General features: G+C 41.0%; 1 protein-coding gene across 12 annotated transcripts in view; it reads left to right on the top strand.

Annotated features, from left to right (window-relative positions):
• The window catches only part of LOC146580351 (adhesion G protein-coupled receptor L3), a 265,146-nt gene that overhangs the window by 177,146 nt on the left and 73,003 nt on the right, over positions 1-14,997 (top strand). For 11 of the 12 annotated variants that reach the window (XM_085267042.1, XM_085267034.1, XM_085267033.1 and 8 more), the window contains 2 exons: positions 3,704-3,889; positions 5,913-5,951. In XM_085267042.1, the coding sequence (XP_085123168.1) occupies positions 3,704-3,889; positions 5,913-5,951 (225 nt within the window). The remainder of the gene's footprint in view (positions 1-3,703; positions 3,890-5,912; positions 5,952-14,997) is intronic. The other variant, XM_085267037.1, reaches the window with a different exon arrangement.

The following is a 14,997-nucleotide window of genomic DNA, read 5'->3' as shown; positions in this document are numbered from 1 at the left end:
ACAGGGTATATAATTTAGTTCATGGACTGCTTTTGTGTGTGTGTTTGTTTTTCCTGATTAGCAATTATCACACATTTCTCTTTAGAATAAAATTGTGGGAAAAAGCTTGAAGATAGCCTGGAGGATTTGAGCTTAAATGTATTTGGATTTAGCTTGAACACAACGGCACCCTTTTACCTTATTCTGACGAACGTTCGCCGCACATCACAATGCACATCGGGGATGCGTACATCATTTGTACTCAGAGGACTTTAGTTTTTGTGTGGGGTTTTTTTTTCTCCTTTTGTCCTATTGTCTCTTCTTAATTGGTCCATTAATGTCATCGATTAGCCAAAGGCTTTACTCAATAGAAAGGTTATTCTTGTGCGTGCATGTGTTTGGCGTGAGTGGGTGGCTGGGTTGGGTTGGAGTGAAAACCAATACCACAGGATCATAGTGTAATAGCCTGCTGTGGGTAACAGCTAATGCAGACCGCTTTCTGTCTTACATGAACCGGCGGTTATTTGCATTCTATACTTCTCAAGTGCAAACGATTCGGATCTCCTCCTCTGCAGGCGATTTATTATGCAAAGCTCCATATTTATAAAGCTCCCGTTGTTAAAATCTGTAAGGGAATCAAATCTTAAAGGAGGGGAAGGTTACTGCAAGGGAGGATCAGGGTTCCAGGTTATGAATTGCAGGCAGTGCTGCAAATGTTCTCCCTTAAACTCATAGGACCCCGAGGCGTACATGTTATAACGCTTATGGTGTACTCGACGGCACAAAGCTCAGCCCATTAAACAAACGGCAGTTTGCGGATATGGATGGAGAACGGCTGTTGGGTAACAAAATAGAAGGCGGGGAAATTATCAGGTGCATTTCTGTGCAGCGCGGGCCCATTTCAGCAGTGCAATAAAGCTCAGCAACTGGCTGCTGTTTAGAGAAATTAACTACAGCAAAGCTTTTTCTGAACCTGCTGTGGCGGGCGGCTCACTTCAGGTCTAACAGGGTGACTCTAGTGTAGAGTAATGCCTGTTAAGTTCTACAGAAAGATGTGACAATCAAAATATGCACGCTTTTTTTAAACAAAGGTGTTATTAATCTTTTCTTATTTTTAAAACAAATCACACTCCGGCAGCGTGCCTGTCGGAGCAGAGACAGGAAGACTCTAATGAAGATCAACCTGTCAGACAATTGGAATGCCCATCTGGCACTTCGTTATTTTATATCTAGGGCCATTGTCCTGTATGTGGCACTGCTCATTACCAGATGGTTTCTCAAAATGAGAAAGGAAGATATAAAGCACGAAAAGGAAAGGAAATGACACGAGACAAGCAGAAGGGAGAAAAAGAAAGCAGAGCTATTTACCTAGCATCCCCACATCCCCTCATTAAGAGACGAGAGCAGGGAGGGTAAAGAGGAAAACATCTTCCAAAGAAACATTCCTCTGCTTACACCTCTGTAAAGACCAATTTAAGCAGCCTAATTGGCTTCACTAATAAACTCACAGGCGATGATAGCAGGTAATGTCAGAGTAAATCAGGACGATCCTGTTTTAGATGATACCACCGCTGTTTTGGGGCTCATCTTACGACTCGATTAGTTCAATCTTTAAAGGGAACTGACCCAGAGCGTAAGACCCAGATATGTATTGGGCATTTAATCAACTCTAGATTTATTTACTGAGGCTACACAGTTTCCCATTGTAGTCATCGACATATGCAACATGCAGGGCTGTCTTATCGGTCACCATTGCTGTCAGGTAATTTCAAGCATTACTCATTAAAGTGATCTGTTTCTCAGTTACTGTGTGATTTATTTCTAAAAGAATGTGGCATTTATTTTATTTCTTTTTCATTTAAATCTCTGTCATCAAAGCGTTTTGAACAAAAGCAGCGTTTTGTTGGCATCAGGGGAAACCTTTTCATATATTATTTGAAAAAATTCCTGTAACTGCTTTGTTTTTGTTTTAAATAATGTGCTCTTTGGGAACTTATTGAGGAAAGATTGTTGGTTTTGCTTTTTGGTGGAAACTCTGAGCTAAAATGAAAACTGTGGGTAGCAGTTTTAAGGTTACTTAGCTATACTAGCTAAGTAAGCTAGCTTACTTAGCTTACTAGCTAAGTAAGCTAGCTCTAGCTCATCTGTTGGTGTTTTAATATTTTTAATTTATGTTTCGCAAGCATACTATATTAGGTGATAGTGAAAAAACTCAGTTTTTACTCTTATTTTGATATTTGATATCTTTCACTGCATATAAAAAGTTAGTTTTACATTTTTGCTAATATGTTTCATCAGCAAAGGGATTCAAAACACAGCATCCAGTACTTATTTTGTTAAAGTTCCACAAATCAAACTTCAGCAATGCTTTACGGACCTGCTTACTGTGCGAAACTCTCACTTCTTTGTATTTTGCTTCCGAGGAAGCTGAGGTTCTTGTCTTTAGCAAGTTTTTATTTGGACATTTGAAGCTTTTCACTTATTCTTAGTCCAGTCCTTACATGTGACAATTTTCAGAGCAATATTTCATTGTTTGTTAAGCCGATTAACACTAACTTGTGAATCTGTCAAGCACAAAAAAGCACCTAACTCAATAGATAAACCAGCGTTCTGTCTACACAGAGCAGAAAAAGTTGGTATTTTAGCCACTTTGCAACTATTAGCCTGCGACAAAACATAAAATTTGTTCCCACTGCTTTAATTTCTTCAGTTCTACTAAAAATTGCAAGAATAATATCGTTTGACGGGCATAAATTAGTGTTTGTGCCCCAACCAAGTGATTCCCCTTGGTATGGTGTAATTCCTGATGACTACTGTACTTAAAGAAATGACGGGAAAGCCTGAAACAGTTTGGGCTGTGTTAAAGAATACCATGTATTGACTTTCAGGCTTGTCAATTGCACAGTTTTTGTCTTATATATTTATATATCTACATGTATATTTGCATGTTTCAGTAAACCACTGCAGTCATGTTCCGTTATCTTAGCAAAATATAAAGAAACGGTGGTTGGCTCAAGACTTTCTCACAGTACTGTAAAGTAGCTAAGCTATGATTGAACGATGACATTTCATAGGAGGGCTTTAGAGAATGTCAGAAGCTTTAATTTTACAGTATGTATACATTTGGCTGAACTATTTCTGCAGTGAAAACTGGAAGTAATGTTTAAGATATGAAAGGTTCACTGTGCAAATAAAAAAAAGCAATAATTTTCATACAACAATAAAAGGGTGACGGTGAGAGTAATCGTTTTCCTTGTCAGATTCTAGCACATTCGCATAACTTGTTGAACTTCATATATTCAGTGCTGTGTATACACTGTTATCCCCAAGCTGCACTGCTCTCTATTAGTTTTTACAAAGGTGTAAGGCTTTCTTGGGAAATTCCCTCAATAGTCTCATAATTATGTCTGGATGCAATATTGGCTCCTAGTGTTCAGTCGGCTGAGGATCGTCTCACCACATTAATTGTGTGCGATATTGCAGCAGTTGCAGAAAAGGTTTAGGTTAAACACCTTTTATTTTAGGGGGCATTATACATGAATACAGTAATTTGTCATGTTTTCTAGAGTGTTCTTTTTGAATGCCACAGCAGCAAAAAGCAAAGGACCTGGGGTTGTTTTGATTTGCCTTTAGTTATAGAGAAAAACATTCCGTACAAGCCAGCCGCCTCGTTTAAAAACTTCACAAATTCAGCTTTAACTGGATTGGCTGTCCCATTCCTTAGATAAAAGCCGGAGAGACGGCGGCGGTCATCGCCCGGGAGCTGGCAGAGCAAACCAAGAGCAATCTTCAGGCGGGGGACATCACCTACACGGTGAAGGCCATGGTTCAGCTGGTGGATCTGCTTGACGTGCAGCTGAGGAACCTCACACCAGGTGGCAAAGACAGTGCAGCACGGAGCCTCAATAAGGTATTGGAGGAAACTGGTTTACACATATTTATTTGAATGATTTGATTTGCTAGAGCTGCTTTTGTGTGTAAGCATCCATTAATTCCGACTGTTAAGTTTCCGGTCTAGAGGCCTGCCTACCACAAGGCTTCAATCGGAACCCGACCAGTAGATATTCTTTTAATTATCTGCCGCTTGGCTCTGTGCTGTTGAGTAAAATGATATTCCCCGTTTTTCCCTGTAGTCTGCCTCATAATAAAAACCGACTTTCAATTTCGAGCACTTCTCTTACACTAAGTGCAATCAATTTTTACACTGACGCAGTTTTAAAAGTTGCCGTCCAGGCGCCAACATTTGCCCCGCTTGTGTTTTTTGTTTTTGCTAATGCGACGGGGTAAGATTCCAGCGGGCTGGATGCGAGCGGTGGGGGGTGCAGAGCGTTTCATATTCGCTGAACTTGAATCTAATGTATTTATTACCCAATTCACAGCAGAGCACAGTAAGGGGCACTCAGGCAGAGAGAGCTAAAATAATACTTTCTATCTGCTGAGCGGCCAACAGAAAAGCAAACATCAGTGAAATTCAAAATGTCAATCGTTAATTTCCTGGAGCGGCATCACTTGTAGACGAACTCGAACACCTGTTCTTGGATTGCTTTTTTGGGACTGTTTTTTATTTCATTGCTGCAACAGACACAGATGTCCCTATTGAGGTTTTAGTGCCAGTTTTCTCCAATGGAGAGGGAAGGCAGTAAAGATGGCCAAAAGGCCTCAGAAGGGAAACTTGATGAGTGAAATGGCATCGGAGCAACTAGAGTTTATAATACCTCTCGAAAAAATAAATACTGGCTTCACATAAAACAGACTGTTTGAGGGAGAGGCGACTAACGTGGTGTCGGTTGCCACCTAAGTCTTTAGTCTCTTTTTTAAAGTTGATGAAATGGCAAAAAAAGAGAGAAAGCAGCCGTATTGAAGGGGTGAGGCGGAAAAGCTTTTGCAACAGGGATAATTTATTCAAGAGGTCAGGGCTTACCAGTGATTTATAATTCTCTGTCTGCTGATATACAGTCCATTTTTTGCAGTACGGTGCATCTATGGAACAAAAAAACGTCCCTACGGGTTTTTCTTGTGCTCCGCATCCCTCGCCAGTGAGACGTCTCCCAACGGAGACACCGGAGTCCACAAAACTCTTCTTCTTCTTCTTCTTCTCTGTTTTGGCAATACCAAAGTTCAATCATTTTGACACAATCTGCTAAGCAAATTAAAGATTTTTTTCTTCTTTTTTTTTGTTAATATAATGAAGCAGAGCAGACTTTGCCAGCAAACAATGAAAGGATTGAGTTGGCAAACGGTGAGATCAGTGTCGTTTTCATGATCAAACGGTTAGCTGGCTAACGGTGCGGATGGGAACGCTTCCAGAAGAGTGGGCTGTGATGTAGAGCAAGAGGCTCCTTTATGGGGAAATGGTACTCTTTGGAGCTAATCTGCATGGGATTTAGCACGGTACTAGAACCTATCTGTTAAGCCACACAGCAGCTCTGTTGGCTACACCGCCTGTATCAGAACTCAATTAAAATGATTCACTCCCCATGCAGTCCTAACAGCACTTCTTTGTGCCTCAGCTCCCTGTCTGTGTTTTTTTTCTTCTTTCTTTCTTTCAGGTATGCTAAAATGCTATTAGCATTAACTCTTCTTCGGTGGTGGCAGACGTTTAATGGATAACTGCACCGTGTTCTCTTGGGAAATTTCTCAAATAAAACATAAAACTTAAAATGTGACAACCTAGAAATCAAAGTTAAGAGTGTCATGCAGTATGCTTTTTCCTACTGGTCTCGTATGTCTAATTTTAGGGCTAATTAACACGAGTCTCTACTTTTTTCCCCCACATATTACGCAGTCATTGTGCCAAGTGCTTTTCATAAAACTGTAGAGTGAATGTTTTAGTTTCTCACTTACTTTGAAATCTGTACTTCAAGCTGAAATGTTTCATGTGGAATTGCCTGACTCTTTTTTTATGCTAACTCTTGAATTTCTTTGGGTTGCAGTTGCAGAAGAGAGAGCGCTCGTGTCGGTTTTATGTTCAGGTATTTGGACCAAATTTTATTCCTCACTTCCTGCTCTTCGTTTCCTCATTGTGGTAACTTGTGCTGTCGTTTTCCATTTTTAACCACAGAATGTGAAACTTGGCCTTTTGAAGTGGCGCCCAGTGCCACAGTATCAAAGTCACTACATGTGTGTGCCATGTGTCGCCTTTCCTTGCAACGCTTGTCTTAAATCAAAGGGTCAAATTTCATTTTTGTCATCGTGTCTCAACTTTTAGTTTATTATTCATATTTTTCACCCACCACCCTGCATGCATATGACATGTAATGATAGTTTCTTGGCACGAGCCTGAGAGTTCCTCTATTTTGAGATGCCGTAGATCCTTTGTGGATTTTCTCAAGTGTCTCAATCATTTTAAAAATGCCCCAGAACTATCATATCAGCACTGCTTTCCAGTGAAATAACCCACATAAGTGGAAAGCATCAGTCAAAAATAATGCTTAGCACATGCCTGCATCTCTCAGCAAAAGCTTAAGAGCCAAAAGAACTGACCTCATTATACCAACAAGTCAACTTCTAACTACTCTTCTAGCTACTAAGTCAGCCAAAGGTATGACATGTTATGATTCTGCATGATGCATAATACATATTTGTCCCAATTTGGGGGGTTGAGGGGTTCTCTTGCTTCTCTCAGCTGTTTCTCGGGCTACCGAGTGGGATTTGTTGTCCCTGAGGTGACTTTTTAGCTGCCATCAGGATAATTTCTACCTTGACAAGAGAACTATGGGAGAAGTTGACATCCCTGTCTTCATGCAGATGGTTTCAATTAAGCTGCACACTGCAGCCAGATGTTGTCTTTTTATATGTAGGCTCAGTAGCACGCATGCTAAGAAACATGTATTTCACACTGATCCCTCCGAGGCATGTCAGAAGGCATTTTGTTATTTATGGTTTTATATGGTTGAGTGTGCTCATATGTTTAAATGGGTTTCTGAGTGAAAGATGCTTTCAGCACAAATCAGGTGGTGTTCTGTTTTTCTTGTTGTCGACAGATGCCACAGGAGGACTAGAAATGCAACTATTGTCAGGTCTTTGTGTAGCCAAAGATCAGGGGCTCTCAAAGTTTTGATGTCTGAGTGCCAATTTAGAGAGCCAACATATGTATAATTGAAAAGAAATGCAGACATCAAAGACTTTGAGTTGGTATTTGTTGGGTTTCTCTTCAGGGGTTGAGGCTATAGGTTTGTAATTGCCATGTTTCTCTTTATGTTAGGTGGATGTTACATTTCTTGAAAATATAAGGAAGGTTTAGTCTGCTGTGATGGGTAGAAAAGAAATGCTCCCTTGAGCTTGTTATGTGCTGCTATATCATAGCAGAACAAGAACTGTGGCTGAGTGAAATGTACAATGGTCCATTCATTCCCTGTTGGAGTTAAGAGTGTCAACGCTGGGCCTTAAGTTGATAACCCTCAAGTGCCATAGACTAATATAATATCTTAAAATTAGAAAAACAAATTGTTGAGGGGCAGCATACCTCTTCATTTTGTTTCTTACTATAATGATCGTATCGTCTGTACTATATCCTCCAATTAGCCAATCTGAGACAAATATTTTATGAATATCACACGTATAGCGATTAACATCCATATTTAAGAAAACCCCAAATTATTTAGGTTTTTAATCCTTTTTGATTTTCACATAAATTGGTGTTACAGTCTCTGCTTGGGCTCGTTTCGCGTGTCACGTTCAGCACATGTTGCTGGCATGTAACTTGGCGCTCAACAAACTTTGTGTCTGTGACTGAGTTTAGTTCAATACACCACAGAATACAAAATGAAATGAAAAAGTGCACCCAGATTTAAAAACAGACTTTTTTTTTTTTACTCATCGTGAGTGCCTGAGCCCACGAGCTCAATAGGAAAGTGTTTACAAAGGTCAAGTCTAGGGCTTTCATGATTAAGGTTATAAAATGTTTTAGCGCAATCTTGGAGCGCAGAATGGACAAACTTTGGTCAAACTTCCTGAAATGCGTTGGCAGAGACATTTCAGGGATATTGACTCATTCTGCGCTCCAGATGGGTTAATTGCGTTAAAAACTGACGCAAACTAAACTGCGTTAGTCGTGATGACCCTAGTTAAGTCAGAAAGATATTTTCCCACAGACTTCTATAGGACCAGAAGTCTTTTTGTAACCATGACAATCACCATCTGTAGGACTTCAAACAGAACGGCGCTTCCCCATTGGCTTCATTTATCCGACCTGGACTGCATCCATGTTTCATGCTCTCTGCGGTGCCGCTAAAAACCAACAATGCCACCGTCACCATGATTGGGTTCATGACTGTTGGCACAATATTTCATGCTAACAGTTACCCAGAGGCTCTACAGTGTAGACACAGCCGTGCCTCAAGAATCTTTAAAACACGCACAGACATCATTATATACCGTCGAAGATTTGGCTTTCATGTTTTGGGCCATGTTTTCACCTTACAATGTAAATCTATACATGACTGTGCACACAGCCCAGCTGCGCACCTTCCTCCTCTGTTCCGTTCCTGTGCTATGTTGACAAATTCACACAACAGTGAGGCGCTTTCACTTGACGAACTGGAATAATGGAGCAACATCTGTGGCCTTAAGTAAACACAGGCATTGACTGCACGCGCTGGCAGCCTTTGAGAGACTTTCATTGATTAGGGAAATTGGGCAATGTTTTCTCCAACAGGACCCTGGTGGTTGACATAAGTGGGATTAGCAGAGGAATACAAAGCAAATGAGAGCTGCACCTGCCTCTGCTGTCCCTCTGCTCGGAGAACACGCGTGGCGCCGAAAACAGACTGTGACAGCGCCGTGGGAAAAGGCAGGCTGCGGGAGTGCAGGTGCGGCGGAGTCGAAGGAGGTGCAGAGTCCAAAATAAAGTGCAGGGCTTGTGGTTGATGTCTAAATTAGATAAGGAGTGATTATTTCCTTAATTGAGGGCTTCTATCTTGTTTAATTGGTAAACAAGTAAATGACATTTTAATTCATCTCATCGCGAGGTCTTTATCTTCTTCAGCTCGTCAGAGAATTTCAGCGCGAAGCTACTGTATATTTGCCGTTTTAGTCGCATATTCATAACCAATTCAACCTGTGGCAATTTCCCTGCCTCAGCTGAGCTTGTGTAGATACAACAATGATTAATTATGAGTGCCCCTGTATCTTTCCCGCTTGTTTGTAAAGAGTCGTATCTGCTACATGTCATAGCCAATTTAATCCCACTGAGCAGAATTTGGTCTTGATAGAGCTACAAAGCATAAAATGATCAACGCACTATGTTCCGCATTTCCCCTGCAGGGATGTTTCTCTGCTGTGCCCTTTGATTCTGCATAAACAGGATAAAAACGACGCCCTGCCTCCCTTGCCTTTTTGGTCATTACTAATGGCAGCGTGTCTATGGGCAGAGACGTTATGGTTGTCCAATTACTGTGATTATATCCGTCCATGTTGTTCTAATGTCAAACAAAGTTGCTTTGAAGGTTTTCTTCCTTTTTATTTATTTCGTTTTAAAGCGAGCGAACGACTGTGCGGGAGTTGAGGGATGTACAGCACGTGAAAATATCCCAAATAATGTCTCATACCTCAGTAGGAGCCAAGTGAGTGTGGATTTGCGCAATACAGGGAGGATGTTGCGCTCCGACCCGAGTTAAACTGATGGCGTGAAAAGATGACAGAGGGGGGGCGGGGGAGTGTCGCAAAGCAGGATGACCTCAGAGCAGGCAGAAACACAGGGAGGATCCTTGTTCGGAAATGTAACGAGATGACAAAATGTTGGAAGATGAAGATTGCTACTTCCTCGGAAACAGAGGCCTCCACATCTGGCCTGCAGTGCAGAGCTCTCTCTCTGAATAATGAGGGCTTTCTCCTCACAGAGAGGAAGGTTCTGCTGATCAGTGTTGTGTAATAATTGAGAAAGTCCCGTGGTTATTTTTTGTGTGCGTGTATGCGTGTGTGTTGAGAGGATGTCTGGGTTATCCATACACGTGTATGCATACACTGAAATTCTGGTGTTCTTTGGTAAAGTCGTTATAATTTTTAAGGCCTGAAAATGAAAATCTGAACACTTTGAACACAATTCATGATCGTTTTAGAGTGTCTAGTCTTGAATAAAGTTTTCTGTGTCTTGCTTTAAATTAAAAGGTGAAGCAACTTGTGGACCAAAGTGCCGTCTACTGCAGGTTCATTCAAATTAAATACAAATGTTTCGCAGTATTGTTCAGTAGAAGGCTTTTTGGAGGAATCTGTGCAGCAATGAATTTTTTTTCTGTAATGAGAAAAAAGAAAATCAGAAAATCTCACATTAGATTTTCTATCTGAGTTGTTTTAGCATGAATACAGCTGCTGTACAGTTGCCTGTGCAAGCCTCTTTGCAACCCACCTCCACCTAAGCTCCAATTTGCCATGTGATTTCGGATTTAGAGTCATGTCACTGAAGCCTGCTCGGGGTTTAGTGCTGCTGTTCTCCCTGTTTTAGGCTTTCCATTAGGCCATGCTCATAACAATCTTCTTTTAACTGAAATGCAACCAAATAAGAAAATAACAGCATCACTTGTTGTATCACTGATTAACATCTATCCATTTTGTATCTCTTAGTGTAAGTCTTAAGGAAAGGATTGTTTTCTTCAGCTGTTGAGGTTAATAGAGTGTTTCTATCAAGACAGTAGTGAGATGAAACCTGAGACAGAAGGCAGAAATACAAAGGTAACCCCTCAGACACTCACCTACACAGAAGCAACCACCCACTTACTGAAGAAGGCTTGATAAAATATTAAAGCAGAAGGTTTCAGAGATTCTCAAAGAAGAGGGATGATATGGCTAGCAGCTAATATAGAACAGACAAGAAATGATGCTACAGCTTCATTTGAGCCCAGAGACAAGAAGTCAGATAGAAGATGACAGAGAGAACAAGGCATCCCACCTTGTTTATGTTCTTTCCCCCTACCATTTTGAGATCAGCCTTCAACGTCAGTGAGAGGAAACAAGCGAGAGGAACCAACTGGCAAACGGGAAGGGAGGAGTGTGGAGAAATGAAGGGATGAGAGCTAAGTGCACAGGGAGAGCCAACCAGGCTAGCCAGTCAGAGAGGAAAAAGAGGGGAGATCAGCCACAGCCAGAATCAATTTCCCAGACCCAGAGTTCATTTCATCAATCAGCGCACAGATAGAGGCACATACACTACGGGTTAGCTTGGGCTCTTGCCAAGCGCGCGCTAATGTCCACCTCTCCCTTTCTTCCTTCCTTCTGCATTGGTATAAATGGCCTCTGCACTGCAGCTTTTCATCATGCTTGTTCCAAGTGGAACATTCCAGCAGTGAGTCCAGCTAACGATTAGCATTTCCTCATGTACTGGGAACTGAAATATACTTTTTAACTGCTGCCTCACATTTCACCGTAGAAAAAAATAAACTAGCCAAAAAAAGAAGGGAGGGGGGTCTTTGGGAGTTTGCAGCACCAGAGTGAGATGCTACATTTGACAGATGGAGTGGCAGTGTGCTAATAGCAGCAAACCACCACCACACATGCACAGTAGGACTTAACTGCACAGACTATGATGATAACAGTGGTGTTCCACCTCCCACCCTCACCCCTTCTGCATTTCTCTAACTGCAAATGTGCAGTGTTCTCAGCCCCAATCAAGAAATGATTAAAGTGCATAGGTTTCCAGCTTTAATTCAAAGGCTTTAAAAAAGTGTTGCATTAACTGTTTAGGAATTACAGCCATTTTTATAGATATTCTCCCAATTTCACTGCCTCAAGGGTAAAATGGGCAAATTGACATAACTTTAAATAAGAAGATTGTTTTTTATATTTCAATGAAAGCTCTTTGTAGCCTGCGAGTGCTGTATTTCCTCCACCAAGATGCTGTGCTTGGCCATTTCTGCAGATTCCTTAAATTGCTGCTTGTTTGAGTCTCTCTGCTTTCAGTTTTAGCTTCAGTGGCTGGAAAACATCTGTTGGGTTGGGATCAGGTGAACGACTTGTCTATTCAAGTATGCTATTTCATTACATTTAGAAACTCTTGGGTTGCTTTTGCAGTGTGCTTTTGGCCATTATCTAGTTGCCCTGTGAAGTGCTGCTTATAATTTTTGCAGCATTTGGGGGAATGTAAGCAGAGAGTATAGCTCTCAGAACTTCACAATTCATCCTGCTGCTTCTATCAGCAGTCACATGATCAATAACCACTAGAGGCCCACTTTCACTGGCAGCCATACTTGCCTGTTGTATGGCTGCATGGATAGATGGATGCGGATATCACCAATTAATCTAACAAGCATGCCTTTGGACTTGTTAGCTCCTGGGAATTGTTGGGTATTTTAGCTGTCTAGTAGCCTGACGATGTAGGCAGGGCTAGCGTGTTCCTCAGGTCCATCAGTTTAATAAAAAGATTTTCTGGATGTGTTTATTTGTGCTAAACACAGCCATTAACCTTTTAGGTCCAGTGAAAGAGCTTTGATCATTTTTTCTTTGGTTTGTTGTCTTTTCCATTAATTCTGGGGTTCAACAATGGTTTAACATGTGGGTGGATTTAATTTAAGAGTTCAAACATAAGAGCTGTGGACTGCAAAATGACAACTTTCGACGTGAGCAAATGGCCAGGGTCTTCACTGGAAAAGGGAAAGTTGACTTAATGACTGTTAGTATTTCCCTTTAACTGCATTTTTTCACTTTTACTTTATTTAATTAATGTTATTATTTTTATTCATTCATGTTTCAAAGCAAACCTCTTTAACCTACTGCCTGTGCCAAGAAACTTTGCTTTTTGATCAATCCATGGCAACATATTGCAGACTAGAGATTTGCCTTTGGGTGAAAGATCTTGGAGAAAAAGTAAAATGTGACAGCCTGATCTAATGGGAAGACGGGTAAAGATGCCGCTAGCTTTCGTAAATAAAGAACACGGTGTCACCACTGAGTATTCACAATGGATTGCTTCACAAAATAGCGTCCATTGAAAAACAGTTGAACATTAGACATAAACAGTTTGGAATATTAGGTTAAGAGCTTGGTGTCCTTTTCCTGCCTATACTGGAAATTTGAAGCTAACCAAAGTAACCATTTACCCAAACTTCTCACAAATATGGAAACAGGAAATCATGACTACCCTGGATTTCTCCAAAGGGAAGCCAGATTTGCTGCCAGCATCTCTAAAGCCTATTATTTAAACATGTGCAATATTTCCTTAATGTACTCAGGTTGAAGGTTGGACTTTGGGCCATTGTGGCATCTTGATTCTCTTTGTTTTCAGTGGTTCTGTTGTAGATTTGTTGCTGTATTTGGGATCATTGTCCTTTTGTCCTTTTGTTTTAGCCTCATATGGTCTCATATTTGAATCTAGAATACTTTGATACACAGAGGAGGTCACCATCGCTCAAGGTGCCCAGACCCTGAGCCCATTGAACAAGCACAAGTCGTCATCTTTCCACCACCACTATGATTCAGGATGATTTAGGCGTTTGTGCTGATACGCCATGTTTAGTGTTCTCAAACGTGGTGCTCTACATCAGCAGTCCCCAACCCCCCAGGCCGCGGACCGCTACCGTGAGTCATTTGGTACCGGGCCGGAAGAATTGAGGCTCGGGTTTGAAATTCATGGTTTTCAGGGGTTTTATCGGTTTTTAGCGTTATTTTTTAAAATCATTTTTATCGTTAACTCGGTTTCCCTGGGTCTTGTCCCGTGTGTTATGAATCAATCTTCTTTTTTTGTTACAGGTACTGGTTTAATTTTGTTGTATTTATCCGCAACACCTTAAAGGCCGGTCCGTGAAAATATTGTCGGACATAAACCGGTCCGTGGTGCAAAAAAGGTTGGGGACCACTGCTCTACATTATGGTCAAACACATCCAATTGGGTCTCATCTGCCCAAAGTTACAGAAGTCTTTTTGTTTGTTCAGACGCAGCTTTGCAAAGCTAAGCCATGCTGCCATGTTGTTTAACCCTTCCAACCAAACTTGGCTGTCATGAACTTGAACTTTTAACATTCTAACTGAGCCCTGTAGAGTCTGACATGTTGCTCTTGGGGTTTTCTAGAGTTTCCCTTAGCCTTGCATTGCACCCTGGAGTGCATTTGCTGAGATGTCCACTCCTGGGAAGATTGTGGCATTGTGCTAATACACAGCTGAATGCTCCAAACCAGACTATTTGCTAATTAAGTACATTTGGTTAGCAGCACTTGGTTACAAGGATGTGCTTATTTTTTCACAGGAGTGCATACAATCACATGACTTTACCTACAAGAAATCTAATAAAAGTATATCCATATACTGCTTGACTAAATATCTGACATTTCGGCAACACGTTCAGCCTTTAAATTGCAGATTGTTTAAGGCCCTAAAAGAAAGTGCTCATTCATTGCTGCAGTGTATGAACAGATGAACACGGGGTGACACAGTGTATTGGCACAGAAGCTATTTTTCCTTCGCTGTGACCTTTATCTGAAATTATTTTAGCCGTCAAAATTGTTGCATATTATTTTACAAAACACAGGCCTGAAATGAGCACAAAAAGTATTATGGTAATGAGAGTTTCGGTGCAGAAGGATAAAGTTTGCCTTGGATTTTCCTTCCAACACAATTTGTCTGTAGCTTCTTCATCATAAACCAGCCCGGCTGCCGGTTATTATAAACACTGAAGAATACATTTTTGCATTACAATGTAATGGCATATTGGAACCGCATGCTCAATTTCAGGTCTTATCAGGTCTAGCATATACTGTCAGTCCAACACAGTGACAATATCCTATAGTGTTTGTGTCATAATATCATTCTCTGGTTTAAATGAGGTAAAGATTTGCATGCTCTATACATATTAATAACAGTAATGAGTAATTTGTGTCACAGTGGTTTGGTTAATCTGTTGCATCCAAATGACGCGGCGTGCATCAATGTCAGCTTTATTGCTTTTCTTTTAGCTGATCTAATAAAAAAAATAAAATGCCTGAAGGACCAGTGTGAGAGCCGATCCTTTATTCCAATATTAATTTCGGACGTCACGTTTTCTGATCCAGCCCTCCAGCCCCAGGATTGGACTGGTCTGCCACCTTGTTCTCTTTT

Source organism: Mchenga conophoros, linkage group LG3, assembly GCF_057382185.1.
Source record: "Mchenga conophoros isolate Kocher_MC1m ecotype Shallow Benthic linkage group LG3, M_conophoros_male_GT1.1, whole genome shotgun sequence".
Taxonomy (NCBI): domain Eukaryota; kingdom Metazoa; phylum Chordata; class Actinopteri; order Cichliformes; family Cichlidae; genus Mchenga; species Mchenga conophoros.
This window is presented reverse-complemented; position numbering and strand designations above follow the sequence as displayed.